At 36.5% G+C, this 27,633-nt stretch overlaps 1 protein-coding gene across 8 annotated transcripts in view; it reads left to right on the forward strand.

The window, feature by feature from the left end:
- Nucleotides 1-27,633, forward strand: part of CACNA2D3 (calcium voltage-gated channel auxiliary subunit alpha2delta 3) — a 481,484-nt gene that overhangs the window by 200,854 nt on the left and 252,997 nt on the right. For all 8 annotated transcript variants that reach the window (XR_010652035.2, XM_071813168.1, XM_071813170.1 and 5 more), the window contains one exon: nucleotides 24,020-24,182. Coding sequence is in view for 7 of the 8 variants with exons in the window: in XM_071813168.1 (XP_071669269.1) it covers nucleotides 24,020-24,182 (163 nt within the window). In the remaining variant the exon portion in view is untranslated. The remainder of the gene's footprint in view (nucleotides 1-24,019; nucleotides 24,183-27,633) is intronic.

Raw genomic sequence — 27,633 nt, forward strand, 5'->3', positions numbered from 1 at the left:
TCGTGCATTCATGTAGTAGTTGGGGATTCAGCTGCTTCCCACAAACACTTAGGAAATTAATAGTCCTGTGAAGTATCACAGTGTTAGTGTCACTGATTAATGATGGAGGTAGGGATGTTCGAAGTTAAGTGCACGTTTCTCAATGAAGGGGTAAATCCTATGTTGCCTTCTGAAAACTGTCCTAATTTTTACTGAAATTCCTGTATGGGTTAATAGCTACTGAAGTAGCTCTCTAGAGGTTAAGTGATTACTGTTCTCCTAGAGAGACCTGAATTTTCAGGCTTTAACTACCTGTATAATGTCAATAATATGAGAAGGCATAGTAAGAAAGTGAAATTTAAGATAGTGATGTTATCAAAAATTGCTCAATTTCTATACCTGCTCTCCTTCCTGACTACATTCCATCTCTCAGGATTGCAATTTTCTGCAGATTTTATGGGATCTATATTCATTGAAATCTATTACAGGTTATAGATTGGGAATCTCTTAAAGATTACTTGAAATTCAGAGAATAAGAATGTATAGTATGTACTATTGTAATACCGGATCCACAAGGTGTTAATAATTTTTGATCCAAGTTCTGCACCAAACTCCATACAATAGCAGCCCAATTAGCATCTGCAATTATTCCCATAGAATTTTTAATTTTTTTTTTTTTTTTTTAAATTCCTTGTCGTATTTTGGTAGATACCTTGTATATATTTCCTCCAAATGATGTTTCAGTCCTTGACCTTTCTACATAGTGGCGGCACCAGCATTCCTCTTGAGTGGGACTTGCTGGGATTGTCGAGAAATGAAATGGTAATTAGGGAGATTCCCCTGAAGGAAGGCAGTGAACAATACAAGGTGGAGACAGATCCGTTTTAAATCCCCTTGCGCACGACCAAGGACGTGTCTGATGGTTCATCAGCTTTTCCCTGGGCTGCCTGGCTCCTCGTGTGGACGAGCATGCGCACTCCTGGGCATGGGCACCTCCATCCTCTGGTTTCCAGATAAGCCCTGACACTAAACTGTGAATTCAGTGGGTCTTACACCTCAGCCTGTAAGTGAATCCCAGAAGAACAGGATAAGAATCATGTTTTTTGAATTGGACTTTATAGTGTCATAAACAGTGACATCATTGTATATACACACAAATATATAATGATGAATACAGCAAATGCAATCTTCAATGTTGGCTGGAAAATGTATGCTCCAGGCCCAGATTTAATAGGAACTTTCATATTCCATTCTTGGAATATAAAGCCAGCATTTTCATCTATTTTGACTTTTGCATTAATAAAATGAGGTCAGGAAATCTGTTAAAGTTTATCTTCAAAAATGTTTTCAACCCAATCACCTTGTTTTAAAAATCATTTCCGTTTGTTATCTGCACATTTAAGTAGATTGTGTTTCCTCGTGATTGATTCTCTGAAGGAAAGCACTAACAGATTCCTGTAATTGATTATACTTTAATGATACATAATGGCAAGTTCTGTTTTCCATTATTGTTACCCTACACGCTGAACTGTAACTGCTGTGATACCAGAATGTATATTGATATACAATTGATTTAGTAACATTTTACCAGTTGAACTGTCTTGCATTAACTAAAAACATGTCTTCACATCTTCAACAAAAGTGGTCATTCACACATTCAGGGCAGGTATCGTACATGTGTCTGCAGATGGTCAGTTCCTTCAGCTTATTGGAGTTGGCAAAAGACAACACTGCTGGAGATCTGTGCAATCATTGTTTCTGGGTTTCACAGATGAGAGCTGGCTGTTTTTACATTTCAAATGTTTCACATTAATTATTTTTTTTTTTTTCTTTTTGATGATGCTTTTCAACTAATGATCCTCTACTTCTTCCCATTCCCTCCCACAAACAGTTGATGGCAAATAAGGTGGTTGATGATCTGAAAGTGTTGCTTATCTTCATGATCAGTATTAGTTAATTATTTACTGATGTCTCCTGCCTATCTGTATAAATCTCTTCCCGTGGGTTTAAATTGAAACCTCTGCAGCAGGGATTACTTTGCATGCATGAGATCGCATGTGCATTTGTAACAGCAGTTTGTACATCAGAGTCCTGTCCCGTGATTCAAACTCCTGAATGCTCTTTACTTACACGAGTGGATAGTGCAATTCAGTTGCACCTGGCTGTGCTTTAACTTTAGGACATATGACCTGTCCTAACCTAAAGGTTGCAGGGAAGGTCTGATGAGTGATTCGGCATGTAAAGCTGGCCTACATGGGAAAAAGAAATATTTTTTTAAAAGCTAATTTGAATTTTTATTATTCTGAGTGTTTCAAAAAGCATACAGCTGTTGTCTTCTAAATACTCAAAGGACAGATACAGGAAACTTAATAGCTAGAACATTATAGTAATCTAAAATTGATGATGTATGTTAGAAATACTAGATAGAAGTACACAGAATAGTCAGCTAAGGGTAAGGGTTACACTTTCAAAATCCTTTATTTTCCAGGGATTTAAATTCAAGTTTTCACATTATCAGCCATATTAAGCCAGTGTGAGCTTTCTTAACCAGAAGTTTAGGGGGGGCGGGGTGGGGGGAAATGCTGTTTGGACTTGGTGAATGTCAATATTTGGAAGAATAAAAGTACTTTCTAAAAATCTGCAATAATTTTTATTTCAGTTTTAAAATGGAAACTTTTGATGTAAATTTCAGTTTTAAATCTGAAAATTGAAAGAATAACTTCTGAGATATATAGACAGTTTGGTAAACTGGTCTTTAAAGTGATCATCACCACACAGTTTTTATATTTAATTCCATATTAAATAAATTTGTAAATGTTTTAAATTGTCATTTTTTATATCTGTATTAACATTCAGTACTTCAATTCTCTTAAATATAGGTTAAATATAAATTTTAGTTTAATGGCTTTGTCTGTGACAGTGATTGCAATTCAAATCTTCTTTGCATGCTGTTCTGAACTGCTGATAGTAACATTAATAGCAGCATTTATACCATTCACTTTCATTGCCACCCTAGTCATAAACAGTAATATCAGTTAATGTGTACTTATGCTTGTGTGGTTACAGTGCGAAGGGATTATCAGAGAAATTATTTATCTGAAACTATCAGAGAACAGTTTCAAAAACTTAAGAACTGCAAATCCAAAGCAGATTAGGTTACTTAAATGGTCTTTTCGGTGGTGATATTTGAAGAATCAGGAATGTTTGTAGTATCTCACACTAGTTTTGGAATATAATACACAATTTAATTTCCTGTTTATTTGGTGTTCCAGGGGAACATTTTCTGAAATGTGAAGTAAAATTTATGCTCTAGTGGTCTATATTCTTAGCTCAACCCCACATTGCAAAAGAAACCTCTACACGTTTCTTTAATTTAAAAAACATGAGTTCCTTCCTAATTAGTTACACATAGACAATGTTAGATTTTTCCAACTGCAAAATGATTAATAATGCATAATTAAAATGGAACCTGGATCAAGAACTCATCAAGTCTTCCTAATACCATAATGCCGTACCCTTTCCTTGGCAGACAAAGTGATCTTGCCCCAGGGGATCTGAATGACTCTCAGGAAATCTGTTCCTGCAAATACAGTCTCCCCTCCTGAGGAATTTCCAGCATTACCAATTGGGGAACTTCTATCCAATATTTTCGCAGTAAAAATATGCAACTCATAAAAGAGTATTAAGTAAATTTTGGAAAATGTCACCAACGTGCATTTGATGTATGGAAGTGCTCTGTTAATATTCTATATAGTTGAAGTCAGTGGTAACTGAAGATGTGCATACATAAAGAACAGATCACTATTAGTTCTGTAGCCACACTAAATATTTTCTTAAAGACTGTGCAATTTTTTCTCCCCAGATTAAAAAAAAAAAAAAAAAAAATCCCATCTACTTGCTTCTAAGCTAAGTCGCTAACAAAGGGTAAACAGAAGAATTCCTCTTTACTTATTCCTTTACATGGTAACCTTTCTTTCCCCCCTCCCCACCCCAAGTTTTGCTAGCAAGATACTCACCAGATACTCAATTACAGCCCAGACGATTGTAATGAATACTGTAGAAAAGCAGGTCTGGAACCTATCACAGCTGGTCAATGTGAATAAGGACTATAACATTGTGAGCCACTAGATGCCAGTCTTGTCTCACCCCAGGACAAGGCTGAGAGTATTTGTGATTGTTTAAAAAACTCAACTAAGCCCTCCCACCCCAAAACTCCTTTAAGGATATTCCTTTGGTGTTGAAGCTATTTTGCTCCTTTTTTTTTTTTTTAATTAAAGTTACAATATGACCCTGTTGTTTATAGTATTCTTTCCCTCCCCAGTAATGCTATACTTGTTTATAAATATTTCAAAGCTATCCCTAGACAGTGTTTTTGTCACAGACCTCTTGCATACCTATGTTGCACTCTGTCTCATTTTTCTTTTTGGGTGGAATTCACAAACTTCTGCCATGTGTATTAATCTGTTAATCTATGTTTCTGATTGATTTCACAACCCCTTATCATGCAAGAAGCTCTAAATATGTATTTTTAAAAATTCTACAAAGAACTTCACCTTTGCATTTTTTTTCTACAACAGATACAATAGGAACCTCTTATATATTCCATTTTTACTACTGGCAACCACTGTACTACAGTTGTCATGGTGTTTGCATGTGAGTTGCCTGGCTGCATAAGCCTGTCCTCCATTTTACATCTTTCAGGATTTTCTTAGCAAGGTAGTTGGTATAAAATAAGTGCAAAAATGCTGAAGTTATTTGAGACAATAGGGAAAAAGCTCAAGAAAAATATTCCTACAAATATCCATTTGCACCCCAAATGGATAAACAGTTAAGGTATTAAGCTTTTCTTCCAAATTAATTTGTATCTTCTAAAGCATATACAGTGGAGTTCTGAGTATTTGTATAAGAATTACTTCTTTCTGTATCTTGCAAACTATGTGGAATGTAGTGGTCACTTGTTTCTAGAGAAATACTTCTGTATTGTAGAATTTGTTTTGAAATGTTCACTGAACATCATAAAGAAAATGGCTCACAAACTTGCCTGTCTCACATGAAAGGAAAACCAAAAGAAATTTGTTATGATGTGAGTAACACTGAGCAAAGAAGCTTCAGATGTTGAGAACATCAGTGGTAGAGATAAATATATCCTCTTTTGTTGGTAAGACTGAATCTGTTTTCTTTTGTGTGAATTGATATAGCCTTTAATTATGTGATTTTAATTGTTTTCCATGTAATATCAAATATTTTTATTGCAGCATTAAATGTGTATGTGAGATAGCTTCTACATACTGTAAACTACTTGTATGCCAACTGGGGTCAATGGAAGTCACTTCTTTGAAGAATACAATCTATTTTGTAAGTAACCTGTGAATAACAAGACTGAGTAAAAATTGAAAATTATAGGCATATAAAGACCTCCTGCACATTCAAATAAGTTAGATTTATCTGAGTACTTTCTGGGGTTTGTGGAATGCTATGGATTGATAGAAAAATGCAGGGAGATATATTCATTGAGAAAGCCCTTTGTAGCCCAGTCAGATTCATAGAGGCAAGGATCGTCGATGGGGTGAGAAATGTGATTGAAACATCAAAATGTATAAGTACAGGAAAAAGATCTTCATGCATAAAAAATGTATCAGTAAAGAGGTGACTGGATTATTTAAATAAAAGTAGAGCTATCTTTCTAGAGAGTTTATAGACTGTATGCAGTTAAAAAGCGCTATTCTATTCTTTTTAGGAAAAAAAAAAAGCTATTAGTGGTTTGTGGAATTAACAACCACACTATATGTAGACCAAAGCACAGAGCTGAGGATGCATGTGGAACCTTAACTTTATTGCTTCCATATCTCTGAATAATAACTGCGCAACTTGAAAGTTTTCTTTTTGTCATTTGCAATGGAATGATTTAATTTATTTAAGTTTCTGTGATGAACGCTTAATGTCTTGCATATGTAGGGAAGGGTATAGTCCGTGACTCAGTGCTCAAGTCTCCCAACTGCAGCCTGTCTGCAATACTCAGTGAGGAAGCTTCTTGTGCTCATTAGTAAATGCTGACCTCTCTGTTTGTATACATTCTCCTGACCACGAAGTTGTTGAGGGGCAAGTTAAGGGGATGTGGTTAAATTAGGCTGCAATTTTATTAGATCACTTGGGACCATAGCAGTTATTTATTATAAGGTCAGCCTGTAGATCTGTACTCCCCTACCATCAGATCTTTATAATTTCTTCCCAATAAACTCCAAATTACTTCCCTTTCCTAAGAATATTTAAGTCATGGTGGTGGAAAGAGAGTGTTTGTACCAGCTTTTCTAAAGCGTGTCTTCATGTAGTTTACCTGCAGAAAATCTCTTACAAAGCCATACTGGCTCACACAAACGCGAGGAAGCATTTAGTGTGTTTCTCCCCACGGGGTGATGGCTGGCAGCTCCCGTTGTCAAGAGTAATTCTGTAGCCGCCACTGCAGGGCTGCATGTCAAGGGTTTGCAGATGCCAGTTTTGCTCCAGAGCCCCCACCTGCAGAAGGGGCAGCAGCTCCTGGCAGCACACACACCCCCTCGCTTTTCCCGCACTAAGACCCCTGCCCCAAACCCATTGCCACCCCATCCAGCTCTGGTCAGGAAAAGCTCACCCTGTGCACTCCCCAAGAAGCATCTGTCCCCAGCTCAGCGCCTGCTCCCCGCTGTGTCCTTCTTTGCCTCTGCAGCGGCCAGAGCACTGGTGCAGCACATCTGGCTGTGGGATGGTTCTGCTGCCCTGAGAGGGGTAAAGCGGCTCCAGCTGTGCCTGTGGACACTGCAACAGGGATGGCCAGAGCCATGGCTCCTCAGCTGGGTAAGACTGTGCACTGCTGCCCTGCCTGCAGCAACCCCTTACTGCTCCACAACAGTTCATATGCTACAAAAGCATACAAAAACCAGACTATCTCCCCCACCCTCCAACAAACAAACCAAAATAACCACCCCCCCCAAAAAAAAAAAAAAAAAAAAACAGCAAAAACAGAAAAACCAAACAAACCAAAACCACCAACAAACAAAAACAACAGAAAAGAGAAATCTAGGTAACCAGTACAGATTTCTTTTCTGTAGTGGAGATCCTCTGTTTACCAGGTCAGGGAAACTTCTAGTCTTGCTACTACCTTCTACTACCTTGCTGATGCCACTTTGTAGCAACTAAAAGGGAGAGGGGACAGAACTTCCTACAAGTTTTTGAATCTATAATTGCATACAAATCCCTGCAATATTTCTTGCAGTCTGTGGCCGGTGGGCAGAAGGAAGGAGGGACTGGCTTGTGGCACCGGGCTGGCTCTGTGACCTTGCTCCTGGGCGAGCGGAGGCAGCAGGACCAGGCTGGCAGTCGGCTGTTCCTTGGGGAAATCTCGGGCACGGCTTGTAGGGAGCATTGGGTGTGAGAAGACCGTGCTATACAAGGACAAAAGCCTGTTGTCAGAATGAGGAGTGTGTGCATATTTTTCTCCCTAATTAACTAGTTTTTCTGCCCCTCCCCTCTAAATATTAAGTCAGAATGTTCTCAGATGTAAAAGGGCAGACATTCTGAAGGAAATTAATTTTAATCTAATAAAGTCTGTTCCAAGACTTAGAATTTGCAGTGAACATAAGCTTTTATAAACAGACCTAAATGCAGTACAATATAATAAATGTAAGAGAAGGGACAATGCATGTCCAAATGTGGGGTGGTTTTGAGTAAATACTGGGACAATGAGGTTTGTTCCCCTGTTAGTGCAGGTAATAGAACTCAGAGGCCAGTAAGTGCCAGATGAACATTGGGTAAAAATACAAACAAATATGATTAAGAGCCAGATTTTATTTTTAGAGTTTTTACACCCTCTAATATGTTGAACCTGGTTAAAATATTTACTACAGAATGACACCAGGATGATAGTTGATGAGCTTATGTATATAATCAATGATCTATAGGGTTTTTTTGCTAACACAAGCAATAACGTAGTTATTAGAGAACAGGGGGTTATTTTATATTAAAATCGGTGTAATTATAATTATTGTTAGAGTAGGAAGTTGTGATTAGAATGAGGAACATGTCATAAAATAAATTTTAGCACTATGATATGTCATTTATAATATTATAATTTGTTTATTCATATTTTTTCTAAGTTTCCAGGACAGTCTAAAGGTAGCCTTATAACTAACTGTTCGGTAAAATTATTAGAAACACCTGAGTGCAGTTTTTCTGGACCATCCTCTGTGATGCGGGCAATGTAAGGTGCTGGTTGATCCATGTGGCCAAACCCAGGGCCGTGAGGAGGCTGTGAGCTGTGGTCTGGAATGCCGAAGGTCTGTGTAGTACAAGGCTGTCTCTAATGGTATAGGCTCTTCTCCTAATAATGCTCATTATATCAGGCATAGAACTGTGTAGGCAAGGTAATACAGCTTCCAGCTCTAAGCCCCTGAATTAAGAGAGTGTTTACCCTTGGCTCTGTTGTACAGTATAGTTATCCTTAAACACTGCAGAGGTCACGCCAAATTTAAAGCCAAATGAAAGATTTGAGAATGAAATATTTAAGTCACCCGGGCTTTTTTTTTTCCATTTTACATCTTTCAGGCAGCACATGCAATTTTGGGTACAGTAGGACTAAAGTCTCAATTTCTTTTCCTGTGCTTTATTCCTTATCTTTCTTACTTTATTTATTTATTTATTTATTTATTTATTTATTTCTCTGTTGTCTTGCTTTATTTTAATTTCCACATGGTGAAATACACATAAAGTTCAGAAACTGAGTATACATAGGAATGTGTTACTCCTGCTTATTGCAGGTAAGTAACATCAGTGAAAGTGTGTGCTTGCCAAAGCTTTGTAAACCTTACGTTAAAACTTGTGGAACCATGCCCAGCATTCATAGACTTAAGCTATCATTAAAAGCTAAATTTTTTGCTAAAGTTCACAGAACTCTTCAAGCAAATTTGAACCCCATCGCAGTAATCTGAGGATTGATTTATTGTTCTGTATCAAACTCTAAAAAGGTTAGAGTTTCATGTTTTCGGTGTTACAAGTAAACTTTGAAGATTTTTAGGTCTGATCCTGACACACAACTCAGAGTGAACCAGAGTAGAAATCAAACCTGATTCCTCTCCAGCCTTGCAGATGAAACCTGCAGCTTTTTTTTCACAGAACTTTGTATTAGGTACCTTTCAAAAGACTGAGAATAGCTTGTTCTTATTTTACAAATATAGGCTAATAAGACTTCATGAAACAGCCTTGTGAGAAACAAATGAGAAAGAGAATGAAGGAAAATAGGTACAAAGAAGCTGTGAACGAACCAGCCCCAGAACCATACTGTGTGAAATGGTATGACTAAAATATGTGCATGGTAAATAGTATGACATTGAAAAATAAAACATTCAGTATTCCAGCCAGAGGAGAAAAAAGCCAGCTCCCAAAATTGGGTTCTGGCAGTATGTTCAGAGTTGAATAGGTATATGCTTGATGCAGTTTGCGTGGAGAGAAAGGAGATCCACAGAGTTCTATTGTGGTGCTTTCTGTATTTTCCCACAATATGAATTAATCACATCTAATACTAATTATAAACTTGCAACATTCTAAATTCCTGCATAAACTGTGGAAATATGTGAAGACATTTCCAAGGCTGGAGTATCTTTAACAACAAACCCGTATATGTGCTTTTGTAGTTGTTTGCTGTGCGTCATATTCAAACCCAGTTACGTTCTGCAGTTTTACTCTTCTGTACTCCGATGGTGATTTACATGCCTAGGGAAGTAGTTTGGTGAAACCATGTCTCAGAAATGTGGAAGCTTAATATAAGTAAATTAAACACAGGCGCTTGATTAAGTGAATCACAGCCTTTTGACGTTTATAATTTCAACACAATTGTCACCAGCTAGTCAACCTCTGTGACTCATGGTGATGCTTAAGCTATTGGCTTGGTAGGAAATGGAAAAAATAAGGTTTTTTTAGCTATTCTAGGATGTCTCCTGGCCTGCATCCACACAAGTGAGACAGATTCATAAATATTAGCAGCGTATTAGGAAGTTGTCTGATTATTTATCATTCTGAACTACTGATGCCCCAATTAGCTTGCCTGTAAACATTAGGCCAAATGAAGAGTTTCTTCCAGGCTTTAAGATACAGGCAGGTAGTTATTTTGTTGCTGCTAAAAATAGAACTATGGCTTGACTCCAGTGATGAAATTATTTCAACAAGTAAATCGGAGAGAGCACTAAATTATTTTGTTCACTGAATTAGTGTCGTGCAAGCTTCTGTGTCAAGATTTCATCCAAAGAGAACCTGATAGAAATTTCAGTTAGTGTGATCATGAAGTGCAGGTGCTGCATGCAGAAATGGCAAGTTTGAACAGGATTTTTTCACTATGGTTGGTTAAGTGCTTAGGTAGGAAATCTGGAGTTCACCACTCCATTATTGTTGGTGGTATATATTAGTTATATATTGGATAGAGGATCTGTTGATATGGATGTGCTTTGGAGGACTAGTAATGCTGTGGAGCATTTTTCTTCAAGCAGTTTTAGTTCTGCAAGAATGACAAATGCGATAATTCCTGGTTTGCAGCGTAGGAATCAAGATTGATCTCTCCCATGAGAGTTACAAAATGTTGATTTGGGGCTTTTTTTTTTTTTTTCTGCATTTTTTAACAAAATGATTAAAGATCAGCATCTATTGAAAAAATAGTTTTCAGCAATATTTCACTATGGAAATATATAGATATGCTTGACTTTTCTACTTATAAGTAAAATTGCTGTTGTCTTGAAGTGGGACAGAAGACTTTGAGTTTCAGAAATAACATTTAGAATTTCACAGTTCTTGCTTGGACTTCATTAATCTACTAATTTGCAGTTAACAGCAGAGTCTCAAATGGTAAGACTCCAGTGAGTCTGGAGAAAAGTAAGTTTCTCACTTTATCTGATTTGCTCAAGTTTCTACTTCTGACAGCCTAGTGATAGATATGTTTACTGCTTCGGTTTCATCTGCATTTCATATAAATTAGATTTAGGAAGAGTTGAAAGAAACAAAGAATGAATAGAATAACAGCAAAAGGGTGAAGCTCTTCACCTGTTGTCATCTTACAGTTCTTCAGCAGGTCTGCTGAAGCATTGGGCAGCATATGATGGGATGTACAAACACTGTCATTGGAAATACTCTGAAGGTCTGAGAAACATGAGTATCAGAGCTAACCAGGAAAAGTGCTGGTGAGCTAATCTTGCTGTTTTCCATGGAGAACTGGAGAGGGCTGTCTTTTTTCCCCGCTTGTTAATAGTTGCCTGACAAAGCCCTGGCTTTCAGTAATTACTGTGAGCCTCAGCTAGGAGAAAATGCAACTGAACACTCGAAGTTTGGAAGATGCCAGTGTTGTGCGTATAATACTTCGAGCTGAGAGCACAGGAAAATGTATTGAATTTGTAGGTGTTGAACTGTCAGCACTGCTGATCTCTTTCTAAATGTCCTTAGTGAAGGCCCAGAAGGCAATTTGCTCTCTGGCCGCTGCTGACTGTGCAAAGGTGATTTGCTCTTTGGCCACTGCTGACTCTGCAAATGCCGTTAAAAACTCCTGCTGGAAACACGCACTGAAAGTCAAAATTATTTCACCTTCTCAGGCACACTCAGACAGAGGATTTGGGGAATGGATATTAAAGTGCGCAGCTGGAAACCTCTTAATTCTTCTTTACACAAGAGTGGTATCGTATCAGGTTAGCTCCTTAGTCATGTATACATTTCAAGATAAAGGAACAGCTATTTTTCTCAGCTGCAGCAACCACCATTCACATTGACTTCAAAGTCTCTGCATAGCTATAACAGAGATGAGAATCTTTTTTTTTAATTGAAAATGTCTCATTTTCTTGAAGTATTTAGGGCTTGTCACTGTCTAACTGAACCCAAGATGCTGAGAAATATACAAGTAATTTGTAAAGCAGTGAAAGTACAGGATATAAAAACATATCTATGTAGAGACTTTCTTCTGATTAGAAAATAATCTTGTATTAATAATAAGTGTTCCTGTTGTAAAGCTCTTTCTAAATACAGTGATATTCAGAACAGGAATTGAAGAGATTTCAAGGATGCCATTTAATTATTCCCAATCAGCTTTACTATAAACAAACTCTGCAAATTTTTGGCATCAGCATATAGCTCAGATAAACCTAAGCTCATATTTGTACTCTAAGTATCTGAATGTTTACTGAGGAGTTATCCATGTTGTATTTCTTTTTGGAGATGATGTGTGTTACATTAGACATTTTGAAAAGTATCTATTAGCATAAACCCTTTTGTCTTTGAAAATACTTTTGTCACTGAAGTTTAGCAGTCTGTGTTAGGTTTCTGTTTAAACTACAGATATACTGAGAAGTGTATTACATTTCAGAGTTTCTTCATGATATGTTGTATGTATTGTTGTTCGAATCCCTGTGTGGTCTAGTCACTCTATATACAGTTTCAATGAAATAGCTAATGACAAGCTGGTTGCTTAATGAAGTGCTTTCATGGCACCTTATTTAGGAGGGAGTATCTTTTTCTGGCAGTTGAGGGCTGGTGTAACAATATCTAGTGTAATTTCTCCCTTGGAATCCACATGTAGTAAGTCATCTGTATAGTAAACTTACAGCCGGGAAGCCTGAATTAATAACCTCTGGGTCAGCCTCACAAATTTTTCATTATTTCAAATACTTTCTCCTGTTGGTTAAGCCATTTGTTCAAAACATCAAATTGGAGTGGTTAGGTGGTTTATGACCTGTATTTTTCAGGGAAGGCTACTGACACTACATGTCGCTTTTGTCCCAGATTTGAAATGAAGCAAGCGTGGAAGTAAGATACATTAAATATAGTAATTACACATTAAAATAACAATTTAAAAACATTAAGTATTATTATATTTTGATGAATATTGCTTTAGCTGTGGGAATAAGCTCAGAGCCAACATATTCAAAACTGATGAATGCTTTCTGTAGAGGAGTACATTACATTTGCAGTAGTCTTTGTTTCTACAATAAATGTTTAAAAACAATGTAGGATTTTCTTGAAAATCATAATTAACAACTTATATAATCTTTTGCATTCAATTCTTCTCTTCCAATGTAGACACATGCAGGGGAATTTATATATATCTGTATATCACATTTTCCACTAAGAGGATAGTGACAATTAAGAAAAAACAAACAAACAAAAAACCAAAACCCTAACAACTGTATGTGTGTCCTTAAAGATATGATGTTCTGGTAACAAAAGATGCAGAATCTCAGATAAACATCTGGTGGGAATGAAGGGCTCTTCATGTTTTTTACTAGATGAGCATCTCAGATTCATTTGTGACTGAATGATACTGTATTCCCTCTCATGCCGTGTTGTTTTCAATTTATTCTTTACCATAGACAGGAAGGGAGTAGGGAAATAGGAAATTAGGATGTTTAGATAGAGTAACTGAAGAGAGCTGCAAAATGGTTTTTAATTTGTTTAGATGACTGAGGGGCCTCTGCGTGTGTGATCTTTCCTGCTGAGTTGAGCGAAATGCATCAGAACGCCCTGTACCCAGGCTGGACTCACCGCTGTCCACTGGTGACTTCCGTAGTTCCCAGCAGACCCCTTCGCTTAAGGCCCTTCAAGGAATGTTTCTTGGATTCTTTAGAGTCTTTGGAAGATGTTATCTCTGCCACCTCTTTAGCCTGCACTTCTAATGCTTGTAAACATGACTGGGAAGCAAGCTGGATTGTGGGGTAGATAATTCATAGAACTACCAGTTACCCCATCACCCAGATGTTTTCAAACTAGATTTTTTCCTTTGGTTGCCTTGATTTGCCTGATAATATTTTCTAGAAGTGTTTATCTGTTTTAATTCAGAATAGATAAAAATGCTACATAAATACAGGCAGAACATGAAAAATGGTAACGTTTCTGAACTGTAACTCTGAACTTATGTGCAGGAGGACAATAGCAACACAGTCTACAGGTTAGTAAGCACACTAGTAAATTGTTCCATGAGTATCCAAAACTTTAATGCAGTGAAGAAATAATTGGACAGACAGCAGATAGTTTCATGATGTTGCTTTGACAAGTTCAGTTTATATAACACGTTCCTTTATTGCAATTGCTATATTTATTATTGTTAGCCTGTCCTTGCTTGATGTGAGAAATGGTTAAAAGGTTTTTTAGTTTTTTTATAATAAAGAGAACATTTTTAAAATTCATGATCTCAACTCTTGGACTGTACCACTCACTTATTGCACAAATTCAGGAAGTGAATAGCATGCAGGTGTTCATTTTACCCACATAGATATTTTGCAATATATCTATATATCTGTCTGCTCCCTCCCTCACTAGCCTGGCTCCCAGGCCAAATATCAATGAGTATTTGAGGCAAATATGCCTCAACTGGTTTATGCGTATTCTGAGTTTCTATATCTAGGATTCATGCTTGTAGGATGCAATTAAGGAAAGACTTAGAGTATGATGTGTAAAAGTATGTTCTTTGTATACTCCAGTATATTAGCACATAAATACAGTTTGCAAAATATCCTCTTAAGTTTGGGGTTTTTCTTCTCTCCCCACTTCCCTTTGTACGATAATTATTCTCATGACCTTTTTTTTTTTTTTTTGAGATATTGTTAAATGCTTCAGATGCATATTATGAATAAAATAGATGCCCTTGTCTTTCCCCCCGCCACCCTCCCAAGCTGTGTGACTCTGGAGACACGTGTTTCTTTTATTAAATTAACTCCTCATTGTGGTCTTGTTATTTCAAATGTGGGCTTAGCTGACCAAATTGCTATATTGCATGAGAGAGTCATTAATCATTTGAAGAGGATTTGTATGCATTCAGTTGCTTAACTCTCACTTTACTCCCAAATAAATTCTTTAATGTTGCACGTGTTCTTTTGCTTTCCTTTGTGTAGTCAATAATATTTAACCTCCTGTGTGTGTGGTGGGTGGTTGGGAGTAACAAAACAAACGTTGGATTGCAGTGAGTACCATGAAATTTTGTTCTGTTCTAGTTCTTCAATATTTAATTATTTTGATTGTCCCCTGTTGATATGAAGAAAAAATATCTGGTAAAGTACATGTTTAATTCATCATTCAGAGCCACAGTTAGTGTTTAAATGTTATCGACTGCTGGATATGAACTGCCTGTTACTTTCTGTTTTATTAAGGATAGTTATTAACTCCCAACCCAGCAAAGTACTATAATACGGGTTGTCTACTGTCCCTGAGCATTTCTTGTTGAGAAGATAGGCCAATGCTCACTGAGTATAGAGCAGCATTAATGCATGCCTGAAACTGTGAAGACTCTGGGTTAGAGTTGTTTCTCATGGGAGACAGAGAAGATGCAGAGCTTGAGAAATATTTTTTCTTCCTGCATGGAAGTAGGAATGAGGCACTCAGGGCATATGATTGTAAAAAGGTACAAAGAAGTCAGATACTTTTCCACTGATAATTAGAAGCAGCCTTGAGGTTGTCATCAACCTGAATGTGTCAGATGAGCTGAACATGCATGGAACTGCACTGATTTCGCTTTAAAACTTTTCAGCTTATCTATTTGTGAAGTAGTTTGCTTTTCTATTTCTATACCACATTTTAAACTGTATGAAGAGGTGGTTTTTTTAAATGTTCTATATTGAATGCCATTAGTTGGTCACATTATGGTAAGATGGAAAACTTTAGCAAATATTACTGCATTGATTTTGAAGCGATTCTGTAATTTTGTTATTTTCTTTTACAGGATATTTTTTTACAGAATTATTTTATAGAATTTGTTGATCCTACTCGTTCACTAGTTTGATATGATCTACAGGGCTTTAAAGAGAAATGAAAGAGTCCTGTGGTTTTAGCTAGTAATGGAAATAGTATTAATTATAAGGCAAAGTCTTGCAGGTTTTATGCATGTATAAAGATATACAAATGATATAATTTGTTTAAAAAGGTCAGACCCATAAAACTGGTTTTGGGAATGTTTGAGTTAATAGACTTCAGAGGGAAGAAATGCATTGATTGTTGGCTTGAGACAAATTTTTTCAGAAATACTCTGAGGGTATAAACACAACAAACTTTAAATTGCACTTGATGCACTTTTAAATGTGACAAGTACCTTCATAATACTGTTCAAGTTTAAAATATACCAAACCTTATGGCCAATGGAAGTCAGTAGTTAATCTTGTAAAAATCACACAAACTTGATTTTTGCTTTTGATAATTTAAAACCAAGGTGCTATTTGTCTTATACATCAAACTACATTTATATTTCTGTCTTTAAGACTCTAAAAGAGAAGAGTAGCTGAAAGTCTTCTCCAGTATGTGTTTTTGCATCTTAACTGCTCCACAAAGCTGCAGCAATGTTGCAGCCCCTCCAGCCCAGGCATCTCGACAACGTATCAACATGTGTTTTGCTTTAGGTATTTTGCAACTGCATTTTGGCCATACCCATATCCATGGGACACTACTTTTAATATGAAAAGAAAATGAGGCATAGTTAGAATTTTCAGTGCTCCGAAAAATATTAATTTATTACTGTGTAACATTGTATGTCTGTTTTCCTGGTCTGAAAAGGGCAGATCACCGCTACTGTAGCAGGGAAGCAATGGCAAGCTTGACACAAATGTGTTCAAAAAATGTTTTAACGTCCTCAAGAGTTCCGAAGTGCTTATTAATCTTCCCTGGTTTTCTTTGCTCTTGCACAAAGCTTGTCCTTTTGGGGTGAAAAGTTTTAGGCTAATTGCTGCTTTTTCCAAAGTGTGGTTTAAATAAAACCCAACAGATCTCTCATGTTTATTAGCGAGAAAAACGAGCCTCTTCTGTTAGTATATTTCTGAATTGGAAGCTTTAAGTGTCGAGTTCTCCAGTGTGTCTGTCAGGAGGGAGCAGCAGTGTGGGGTGCAGGGCTCAGTGGGGGCTCAGCCTGGGCTGGGGTGCAACCGGGAAGGGGCTGCCCCAGCCCCAGAAGTGTTCCCGTTGTGCTCACTCGCAAGATGTGCAGGCGATGATGAGCCTTCTCAAAGGGCCACACTGCTGTATTGGTAGGTTTTCCAGGTTGAGGATTTTTGTCTTTTTATTGTTTCACAGTATTAGAAGTGTCACGTCATTGCCTGGAACATGGGGTTTCTGGTATTTGTGGTAATTATGTGGTTTTGAAATGCTCAACCTGCACAAACGCACAGAGTCTACCATTGCTGTATTCTGGTTATGAGATTATTCAGTTAAGTCATGAAATTATTGATTCAAGTTGCTCTAGATATTTCCATGGTTCCCTCCAGCTCTGTAGGAGCCTGATAACTGGCTCTGAACTTGCTCTTCTGTGTAAGTGCTACCTTGTTAATATCCATCCATTGGGAGAAGGGAGAAAATATGGTGCCACCGGAGTCAGGATTTGTTTTCCTCTTTAGCAGAAAGTATTCACTGGAGGCTTTTTATGTGTATGAAGATGAACACACTGCACACTTTCATTTCAAGACCAGCAAAAAACATTAGAGCTCCAGTATGGCTTGTGATACAGATGTCTGAAACGTCAAACTGAAAGCCCCTTACAGACACCTTTTCTCTTTCCTTGTTGTGTTTACTAGTTTTTGTTCAGCCTTGTGACAAAGAAAAGAATCTGAGAGCTTTTGTATGTAAAAATAGATATTTTTGAAGTTAGTTATCTGTAAAAGAAAACGAGGCTTCAGCTGAAATATGTGACCTGAAGTGACTCTCTTAGTGGATCATTTGAAATGAACCATCATAATTGCTTACTACTTGCCACTTTCAGTGAATCAGTTAATCCTTACAACACCTCTGAGACCTTGATGTGTTATCAATTTACATGCTGGGATAATTGATTTTATACTGTAATAAAGTATTGTTTATGTATCCTGTTTTAAGGCAATTTTAATAGGGTAATCATATTGGGAGGGAATGAATAGCCTGAGGAAAGGTCACCTTAATCTGATTGTATAGAAAACAGAGCAGTAGTTTTTATAACGATGCAAGTAACATTTCTGTGCTACTTCCATACTCAGAACGGGTCTGATCACAACATTGCAGATCCCGGGTGCTTTCTGAGCCCTGCTGTTGAATAAGGACATGAAGAAAAGGGGCGGGGAGGGGAAGTGTTGGAAGTTCCTACAGAGGAGCAAGTAAGGACTTAGAGGGAATAATCGGAAGATTGTATCTCACAACAAGACATGCCAGTTTTCTCAATTTTAAAAACTTTTTAAAGTTCAGAGCAGTTTTTATTGAATTGAGGCAGTTTGCTTTTATGACCTTTTATACTTACCTGCTAAACATCAGACGAAGCACTTGAATATGAGAGCTTTAATCACATGCATCAAAACATAAAGTCTCCTCACTGGACAACTGTCAGAAGACACTTTTCTGAGCCTTAGAAACCAATACGCATTCAGACATCTGTCTCTTTGTTAACACATGAATACCAGAGCGGAGGCTGTTGTCAATGTGTTTTGTAGTAGGAAAGCCTCCCTCAGAGTGGATAACTTTTTTTCTTTTTTTTTAAAAATATATCATGAAAATTTCTGCCCTTTCAGTGATGTGTCCTGCTTGTCAGAGTCTTGAGAAAAGAAACTTTTCCTTTTTTATTTTTTTTTTTTAAGTCACTGAAACTTCAACAAATATTCAAGTTATTGTTCCTTTCTAGCTGTCTGTGCTATTTAATGCTGCATTTGTCTTTGTCCTTCATTTTCAATGTTATTTGCTACTTGTTCATTTTCTCTCTGATGCTCTAGTACTTTGATTTTCAATGGAAATGCCATAAATTTACTTTGATTTAGTGTCTTCCAGGGACCTCCAGCTTTGTCTTTAGATGAGCTGTATGGTGGCAGAAACACTGTGGAAATGGTTGTCATGTAGTTAAAAATGGTCAGTGTAGCCCCAATACTGCTGTAGTGCTGAACCTTTAGTGCAAATCATCCCCCCTTGTGTTCTTACATGTTCCTAGTCATCATAGCTCTGTGAATGGGGCTTTTTTAATGCTGTCCTGGTAAAAATAATTTCGATACTATGGGAAAAATATATCAAACTAAAATTTTAGCTTGTATTGTTTCATACCATTAAAATACATACTTCATTTTAAAATAAGACTAAACCAACTGATGTGTTTACTCTTATGTGCCAAGTACTCTGTAAGTTGCAAAGACAATATGCATCAGAATCTATGTTTCTTTTAAATTGCACAGTAAATATTTATATTTAAATAAATATGTTGTTTGCAATGTTAACAAATATTTGGTAAATTAAGAATCACAAGATATCTGTTAATAATAAGATAAATATATTGGAAGTAATGTCACTCATCTACTACAGTTGGTACAGTGCTGCAATTACGCAGCACATGTGCAATGTTTTTCAGTATTATATCTAAATTACTCTCTTGTCTCAGCAAAGTATCCATTGTAATCAAGGTGCTTGTTTAGTTGAGACATTTCACCCAAATAAGTGGCTAAACTGGAACAGATAGCTTCAGAGTTTCCTTCTTGTCTTGCAGATCAGCTCTCCTCTGCAACCTGCTCTTGTGGTTCCCATTGCATGCCAAAAACCTTGCACTTCTCCACAATTTTTCTATGATAACTGTGGTGGCCATGCTAAGAGATCGTACAGCACAGACTCTTATATTGTGGCTGAGACTTACGGTGTTTTAAAACAAATCTTACCTTTGCTAGTCAGCCTGAATGAATCAGTAAAACAAATTTGTGATCAGTCTCCTAACAGTCCCAGAAGTCTCTGTCTACTGTATTAGCAGTATGCTAAAGCAGCCCAGGGTTCTGCAGACTATTAGCAATATGATTCTTTGGGATGTCTCAAATATAAATACAATCAGCTCCTTGCTGAGGAAGAATCACAGAATGGTTGTGGTTGAAAGGGACCTCTGGAGATCATCTAGTCCAACCCCCCTGCTAAAGCAGAATGGTGCAGTGCTTGTTCTATTGAGCACAATACTGCTGAGTTTCTGCTGGCTTGCAGTGGGAAGGCTTTCTTCACAAGGCTAAAATGCGTTAGTGTCACATGAAAGCTGAGATTCCCATTTGTCTTGAAATTTTATGGCATTCCTCTAAGTCTTCATTACGATACAGTGGGGGCTTTCAAAATGGTTGATCAAACATTCAGAATTATGCAGAAGCTGTTAAGGAATGTAGAAACAAACAAAGCCCAATATATTTACTTGACCAAATTTAAATGCACAAAGGCATACAAGTTCATGTTTAGATCTTGAGATGCTTATAATAGATTGGATGAACAAGATTTCCTTTGATTGTTTTTTTGCTCCAGTTCATTACTCACTGTGCAAGTCTGTATGTAAGGTCAGTGTGAACTGATCTGTTGGCCAAGTCACAGTAGAGCCTGACTGTGCTCCCCATCTGAATAATTATTTTGTTAATTATTAGGCTAATAACTTTTTGGCATGTTATATTGTGCACACTAAGAATTCACCTAGCTGAAGTTACATCAAAGATTGACCTCCATTGACAAGATTAAATTGAAGTAATTTTCTTTTGCAGCGTAGCAGGTAGAGTATTTGTGTTGTCAGCAAACAGGACGTTATCCTCTTTCCCTTGGGTATCATCTTGAAAGCAGTGTCAGAATTCCAGGTGGATTTACTTTCATATTTCTTTCTCCAATTTTTGTTTTTAATTTTCGTTCTGTCACCTTTCAGCTGTCACAGTCAATAGTTTACTTGGAAGGAGAGTGCCCAAAAGAAGCCAATGTGTACCAGCTCTGCTTAAATACCGATCTTTTTGAATATTTTTGAGCTGTGTATATTACCTGATTTTTAATCCTTAGAACTTGGAGGAGTGGCTTAAATATGTTATTTTTGCTTTTCATTGGCAAAATCCACCCAACAAACCAAACACCCTAAATCAAAAAGAAAAAAAAAAAAAAACAGGAAAATATGAATTATCTGTAATACCATAATAACTATTTTATGCTACCTTTTGCTTTAAAAAAACAAACAAACCAAACAAAAAAAAACCCCACGTAAATAATATTGTATATACATTTTTGGTATTAAGAAGAGAAAATACAAACTCAGACCAATAAATCAGTGAATACGAAATCAAGGAAAGAAACAATCAGTCCTAAATACACTTAATTGTGAAATCAGTTGTTTTGTTGATTTAGAATATAGCCAATTTTAATACATGGCTCACCTTGCTACTTACAGAACATGATGAAGGAGGATGTCTACTAATTAACTCCTTTGGAAAAGGAAATAACCCACTGAATGAAAGGAAATAATGTTCTGTTAGAAGTGACTGCCATATATATTCTGACATTTTTGTTCAAGTTTTGTCCATTTTTCCTACCATTTCCAGAGTATTATAAAACCCATGGGCAAGGTAAATTTACATCCCTGAAATCACTAAGCCTCTCTGTGAATTATTGTAGAAATTGTTCCATGATTAATAACTTAAATTCAGTTAAAGGGAAACAGTATATTCCTATGTATCTTACTACAGGATAATTTATCCCCAAGTGTATTTGGTACATACTGAAATGTAACTTTTGCTTAAAGTGTAATATGTAAATAAAACTTTTGTTTATTTTTGTGTTAAAATTTGGAGTTTGTATGTGAATGCTTTCAATGGTGCTGTTAACAAGAAAACAAAAACCAAAACCTTTTTGATGTCTCTGTGACAATCCTGATGAGACCTGCAAAGCCAAGAAGTGTCATGAAATCAACATAATGGCTTGTCTGGAGCTCCAGCCATCATGGATGAGATGCCATGCTCAACAGATTAAAAAAAAACAAACAGAACCATGTCTTTAAGTAAAAGAAAACAAGTGATTTGGAAACAAGATGAGACAGTCTTCACCCTGCTGGAACTTAGCTGTCCAGGGGGCACGAAGAGAGAGGTGGTTGACAAGAAAGGAGCATGAAATATGCGATGCTATGTATCACTGTACTCCCAGGGCTGGAATGTCAGCCTTTCTTACCAGCTTAGATACTATCATGGAAAAGTTACACATCTTACTTCTTCCTTGCTTGGAATTGGAGTGGGATTGCATTTTACAACAGTCATTAGTGTATGGCTTAATGTTGGAAGGAATATTGCTTCTTACTAAGAAGGGAAGTACGAGTTGGGCTTTTAAGTCTTCTGCCAACTGTCTCTGGCTTTTGCAGAAAGGGTGAACTGAAATAACTGCTGTCACATGTGGGCGGCAGGCACGCCATGCAGTTAATGGTTCGTGATAAACCTGGATAGTAAGCAGGGACAGAAAAGGTTTCTCCCAAATAGAATCAGAACTGGTGTTTCTTGGAAATGATCACGTTTCTGTATCCTTTTGGTTTTGATATGAGGAGAATCAAATCTTTAACAGTGACATCCCCAAATGGGCATCTGTGGGGGTGTTGGATAATTCTAATAACATTTGGAATTAATTAGTTAATGAAAATACAGCTTTAGACAAATTATATCTCTACCTTTTTTTTCTTTTTTTTTTTTTTTCCCTTGTAGCTCCTGGGGAGTAAAAAAAAATCAAAACCAAACCAAAACACCAGACCAAAAGACTACTATGTTTTTCTTTTTTCCAGGACTTTCAAATTCAATAGCTGTATATATTCATGAGATGTATGCAGCAGATTATTTGGCTCATTTCAGTATCAACCAGTTGATGTAAAATGACTTTAAGGTCAAGCGTTTAATCATGTCAAATTAATATCCATTAAAATGACTTTTAAATACTGGTGGGTCTCAGTCTTTGTTGTATGTGGAACACCGAGTTCATCTGAATGTTTCTGTCATACACAGAAGGTCCTCAAAATCTAGCAAATATACAGTCACTTCTTTTGTATTCTACTTTCATCTAAAATCCAAACCACAGGTTGGCCATTTTGAAAAATTAAAAGCTAAAAGAGCAGGATATGGAAAGCTGCTTTCCAAGTAAGCCTCCATTTAAGATACTGGTTAAATTATCAAGCCTTTTAATGGAAGTGTATAACTATTTCTTGTTTAGCAGAATGAGTACCCATCACACTGAGAAACAGTGCTTGTAAAAAGCCTTTTAAGTTTTTGTACTTGCTGGTCTGTTTTAGCTTTGTAAATGGTATAATGTATTTATCCTTTTACAGGCTGTATAAATACTTATGATCTATGAATGCATAGATTTATGTCTAAATATTTATACTGATTTACTCTCAAGTGGATAGTTAGGGCAGAGACTTGGATTTCAATTAATGAAATTCTTCAAGTACACTAAACTTTGGTCTCTTTCAGTTAAGAAACGCATCACAAATTTGCCAAGGGTTGAGGTTATTTAAGAGGTTAAAAAGTAGCCTTCGTTGCTTGTTGTCTTCAAAGCTTGATAGAATTTCTGGTTAAACTAGGTCATAAAGAAATCAATAATTTTATCTAAATTACTTTTGCTTATCTAGTTATAGTTCTGTAAAAAATAGGCCAAATACTCCTCAGGAATGTGTAACAGACAGACAATTTATTGTTCAAAATAAGTCACGGCTAATTTTATATGTCCATATTAAAGTATGCATAATTTTACAAACCTACTATGATGTACACGTGTAAAATACAGCATAAAGCAAATAGTTTCCTCTAAGAAATGTCAGACAGTACACATCGGGTAAGCAATACCAGCTTTAGTTAACATTCCTGTGAAGTAAAACCACTTTTATTCAGTCAAGGCCGAAGTCCAGCACTGATACCAGTGCTTGAACTGATGGAAATAAGCTAAACAGAGACATCATCACTAATAATTATCCAGGGAATTATTTAAATATAGAAGGCTTTGTATTAAAAATAGTACATACATTCTTTATGTTCAGAATGTTTGTTGGGCTGCCCTTGGCATTTTCAGGGCAGCCAGAGATCTGAGGTAACATTGGATTTTGTTGAAAAATATTGAAATGTATTGATAAATCTGGTTTCAGAAATGTACCTGCACTAGGAGTATAGAGGGAATGTGAGAGATGATAAAGGTGCCTTGTTCTTCTCTTTTACTTGGAGATACATGTAAACATTAATCAATGGATTGATAGATACACAGAAATATTCAAACCCCATTTTTATGCTCAATGTAAATTCTGAATACTGAATGTGGTTTTCTGTTGCAGTATGAATACTTCAATGCTGTGCTCATAAATGAACGAGATGAAGAAGGAAACTATCTGGAGCTGGGGAAGGAGTTCATTCTAGTGCCAAATGACCACTTCAATAACTTGCCTGTGAACATCAGTCTGAGTGATGTCCAAGTACCAACCAATATGTATAACAAGGGTAAGAAAAGAGCTGCTTTATTTCATCGTTGCGCTGGCCAAACATAAATTAGGAACTTCCATGATTTTAAAATGGAGATGTTGGTTAACTACATGTTATGTGTGTTTGCCAGTTTGCAATTAGACTGATATTTAAGTGGAAGAATGCTATGAAAGTATGACAGTTTTGTAATACCTTTTGTTGTATGACGATTTAGCAAAATGCTAAAGAGCATATTGTGATTTAGCAATATGCAATATGGTCAATGGTTTGCATATTAAACTTGCATGAATTCTGCCATAGAATATATAGATTATGGCAGAATATATTTATTCTTATGAATTATTTTCTGGAATCTCCAATTCAGTTGAACAGATCTCACATCATCACAAGTTGCAGTCTGTTTTTTTCTGAGAGCTAGAAGTGAAAGATACAGGGAGATGGGAGGGGAATATTTTACTAGATTTATGCTCTGAAGCTTCTGGGAATAATTCTAGCTCTATATGACTGTATACGCAGATGCTGTGAGTTTTCGGATGATATTTAGGAGAAATGAACTACATGAAAATTTCTACTCTCCTGGCTATTTGTCATAGGTGCTGGATAGTACATAGAATTAACAAAATAGCTACATTAGATATTAGGAGTGATGGACTTATGTCTAAACATTTGGAATGCAAACTGAACTCAGATGCATGGTTACTAATTTTCCTTTTGCCAATTCCCTCTGATTAGACAGCAGAATTTTGCAATTTTACTGTGATTATGCAGCACCCATCTCTTTATTTTTCTCAAGACAGTAATAAAACAAAAATAAGAAAACACCAAAGTTTCTGAACAATGTCTACAATGTGGTTGTCCTTGGTCTGTAGAGAGCTGCCTAATTTCATCATCTGGTTCTTCTTCCTTGTTTTAACTATACTAAAAGACAGCTAAAAATACATTGAATGCTTTCTTCATAATACATTCCAGGCTGGCAATTGTGGTAATTCATGCAAGAATATTGTGTAATCACAAATGGAAGAAGAATTCATTTGGATAGGTTGGGCTGGTAAGAGAAGCAATTAATATGACAGCTTCTCATAAAGGTTATGATTCAGACTTGTGAATCTTGAGAAGCCAAAAATTGTGCAGTTGCATCTTAAATTAGGGTTTACAAAATAGCAAAACTTCCTAGACAGTATTTGAACGATTGTGAAATGATTAATATGTGGTATTTTGAAAATATTTGGAAAGTGCTTGAAACTTCTAAAGCTACCAAACAATTTTTTTTTTTTTTTGTGCAAGTGCTAATATTTATGTAACAGAGCCTGTCTGTAAAATAGTCCATTCCAGAATTGTTAAGGAGGGGGAAAAAAACCCAGTATGGTTGCAAAGAGGTCAGGCAACCATGCTCTTCTGGAAAAAGCGAACTAACCCGAATAGTTAGTGAGAGCAGTAAAACTAAATGACCTTCAGTTACATGATATGTATTACTACAATGCATAGAATATATTTTTATATGCTGATTAATTACAGTTAAAGGCCCAAGTAAAAGGGCTTGTGGCATCTTATTCTGGCCACTAATGCAGGGTCTGCCCATAGGGATGGGGAAGACAGAGCTCTGGGATGATTCCTGTTTCCATTTTGTCTAATTCAAACCACTCAAAATCATCACTTTATGCAGCTGCAGAAAAACTTCTTTTTTTTTTTTTTTTTTTTTTATCATTTAAATGTATTCCAACTGCTGAAATCTGTTTTCTTGCTGACATTTTCCTTACACATGGACATGATAGTCTCAGCTTGGAGACTGACAGTGTCTGGAAATGTTATTCTTGCCAAGAAGAGGCCTGTATACTTATATTTTTTTGTTGCCCATTTCTTCAGTTGTGTAATGTGGAGGGGTGATAACAAGTTAATTAAATCCCAGCCTAAGGGTACAGGCAGTAGATATTGATAGGTTTACAACCAAGTGTCTGCACAACGCGATTTCTCTAGAAAATGCCTGTTGTTCATTTCCAGGTTGTTTTATTTTATAGAATTACTAGGCAAAACCAGAGCCTAGACTCACAGTTGAAAATAGGCAAGTATGATCATGGAATATTCAAACACAGGACTCTCAAGTCAGCATTAAAAAATGCATTTTATATTCATTAGCTAATTGTAAGGTTTTTCCTTCATTTGGGGTTTTTAGTTGCAGAAATATTGCTAATTTGCAGTAGATTCAGACAGGAGTCAGAGGAACTCGTCAAAGGGTTGAAAAATGCCTACAGAGCTCAGTCTGCTTAGCTTATTCAAGAGATTATTAAAGGATTAACTAGTTCATCCCTAGTTAATTACTAATACCAGGCTCTGTAATCTAGTTACCAAAGATTTAAAAAGATCCAATGGCTGAAATTGGGTTCCATTATTTTGTGAATTGCACAGTTAAGGCATGATTGGCTTGTTTGTGGTGTGTGGGTTTGTGTGTGTTGTGGGGTTTTTTTACATTATTTTAATGAAGATGTTGTCTTGTCTATTACAGGTGTCATTGCATGTCTGTTCCCCCAAGCCCTTAATCAAGACAAGATTATTTTTCTTTGTTTTTGGAATAACACGTAGCCTGAATTAGTTTATGGAAAAACTTTGGCCTGGTCAGTTTGCATGCTCATCGTCAATCAATAAGAGTGAATATTCAAGGCCCCTAACTAGGCTCTAAAGGAGATTGGCTTAAAAATTATGGGACATAAATACATTGCTACTCTTTACATATCTTCTGGCTCCTTCAGCCTCTGCATAGGAAAGCCTAAAAATATTGATGGTAACAACAGGACTGAATGATTTCTGTTTCTAAGGAAAACATCAAGTTTAGAATCCGAAAATAAAAAGCAAAAGCCAATTTCATGACATTTATGATGAAATCAAGAAAGCTGAAATACCATCAATATAAAAACTGTGATATTAAAATTTAACATGAAACATTTTGAGAAGGAAAACAAGTGCCAAAGAAGGCGGCTGCCAACATAATTTGTAAGCACACATGCACCTCTCGTGTTACCTTTGAGTACAGATTGCATATTCCTACTATAAATGCAGAAGGAAAAATAAATTAGTGAATTTAATAGAGAGTCACAGTTTTGCATTTACAGTACTCTTGATCATAATTGTAAAATATAAAGAGCTGGTCTGGCTATTGATGTGCTCTTATACTTTTCATTCCCCTTTTCTGCATGCCCCTGTCATTTGGTTTCTCTGTATCTTACAGTGCACATCAATTAATGTTAAAAAAAGAGAAGTTACTGATCATTGGAATATAAAGCCTATGGGGCACAGAAAACACTATTTTGGCATTCCTATAATGTTCGTATACTGAAGGAACTCAGGGGAAAAAAAAGTGGGATCATTGTACTTTACCGATAAGTGTGCTCTCTAGGCTGTTTCCCAGCAAGGCTGGCAGTCCGTTTAAACTGCAGAACTCTGATGGAATTGGCCTCCTTCATTTTTCCTGAAAATG

Source organism: Patagioenas fasciata, chromosome 10 (assembly GCF_037038585.1).
Source record: "Patagioenas fasciata isolate bPatFas1 chromosome 10, bPatFas1.hap1, whole genome shotgun sequence".
NCBI classification, from domain to species: domain Eukaryota; kingdom Metazoa; phylum Chordata; class Aves; order Columbiformes; family Columbidae; genus Patagioenas; species Patagioenas fasciata.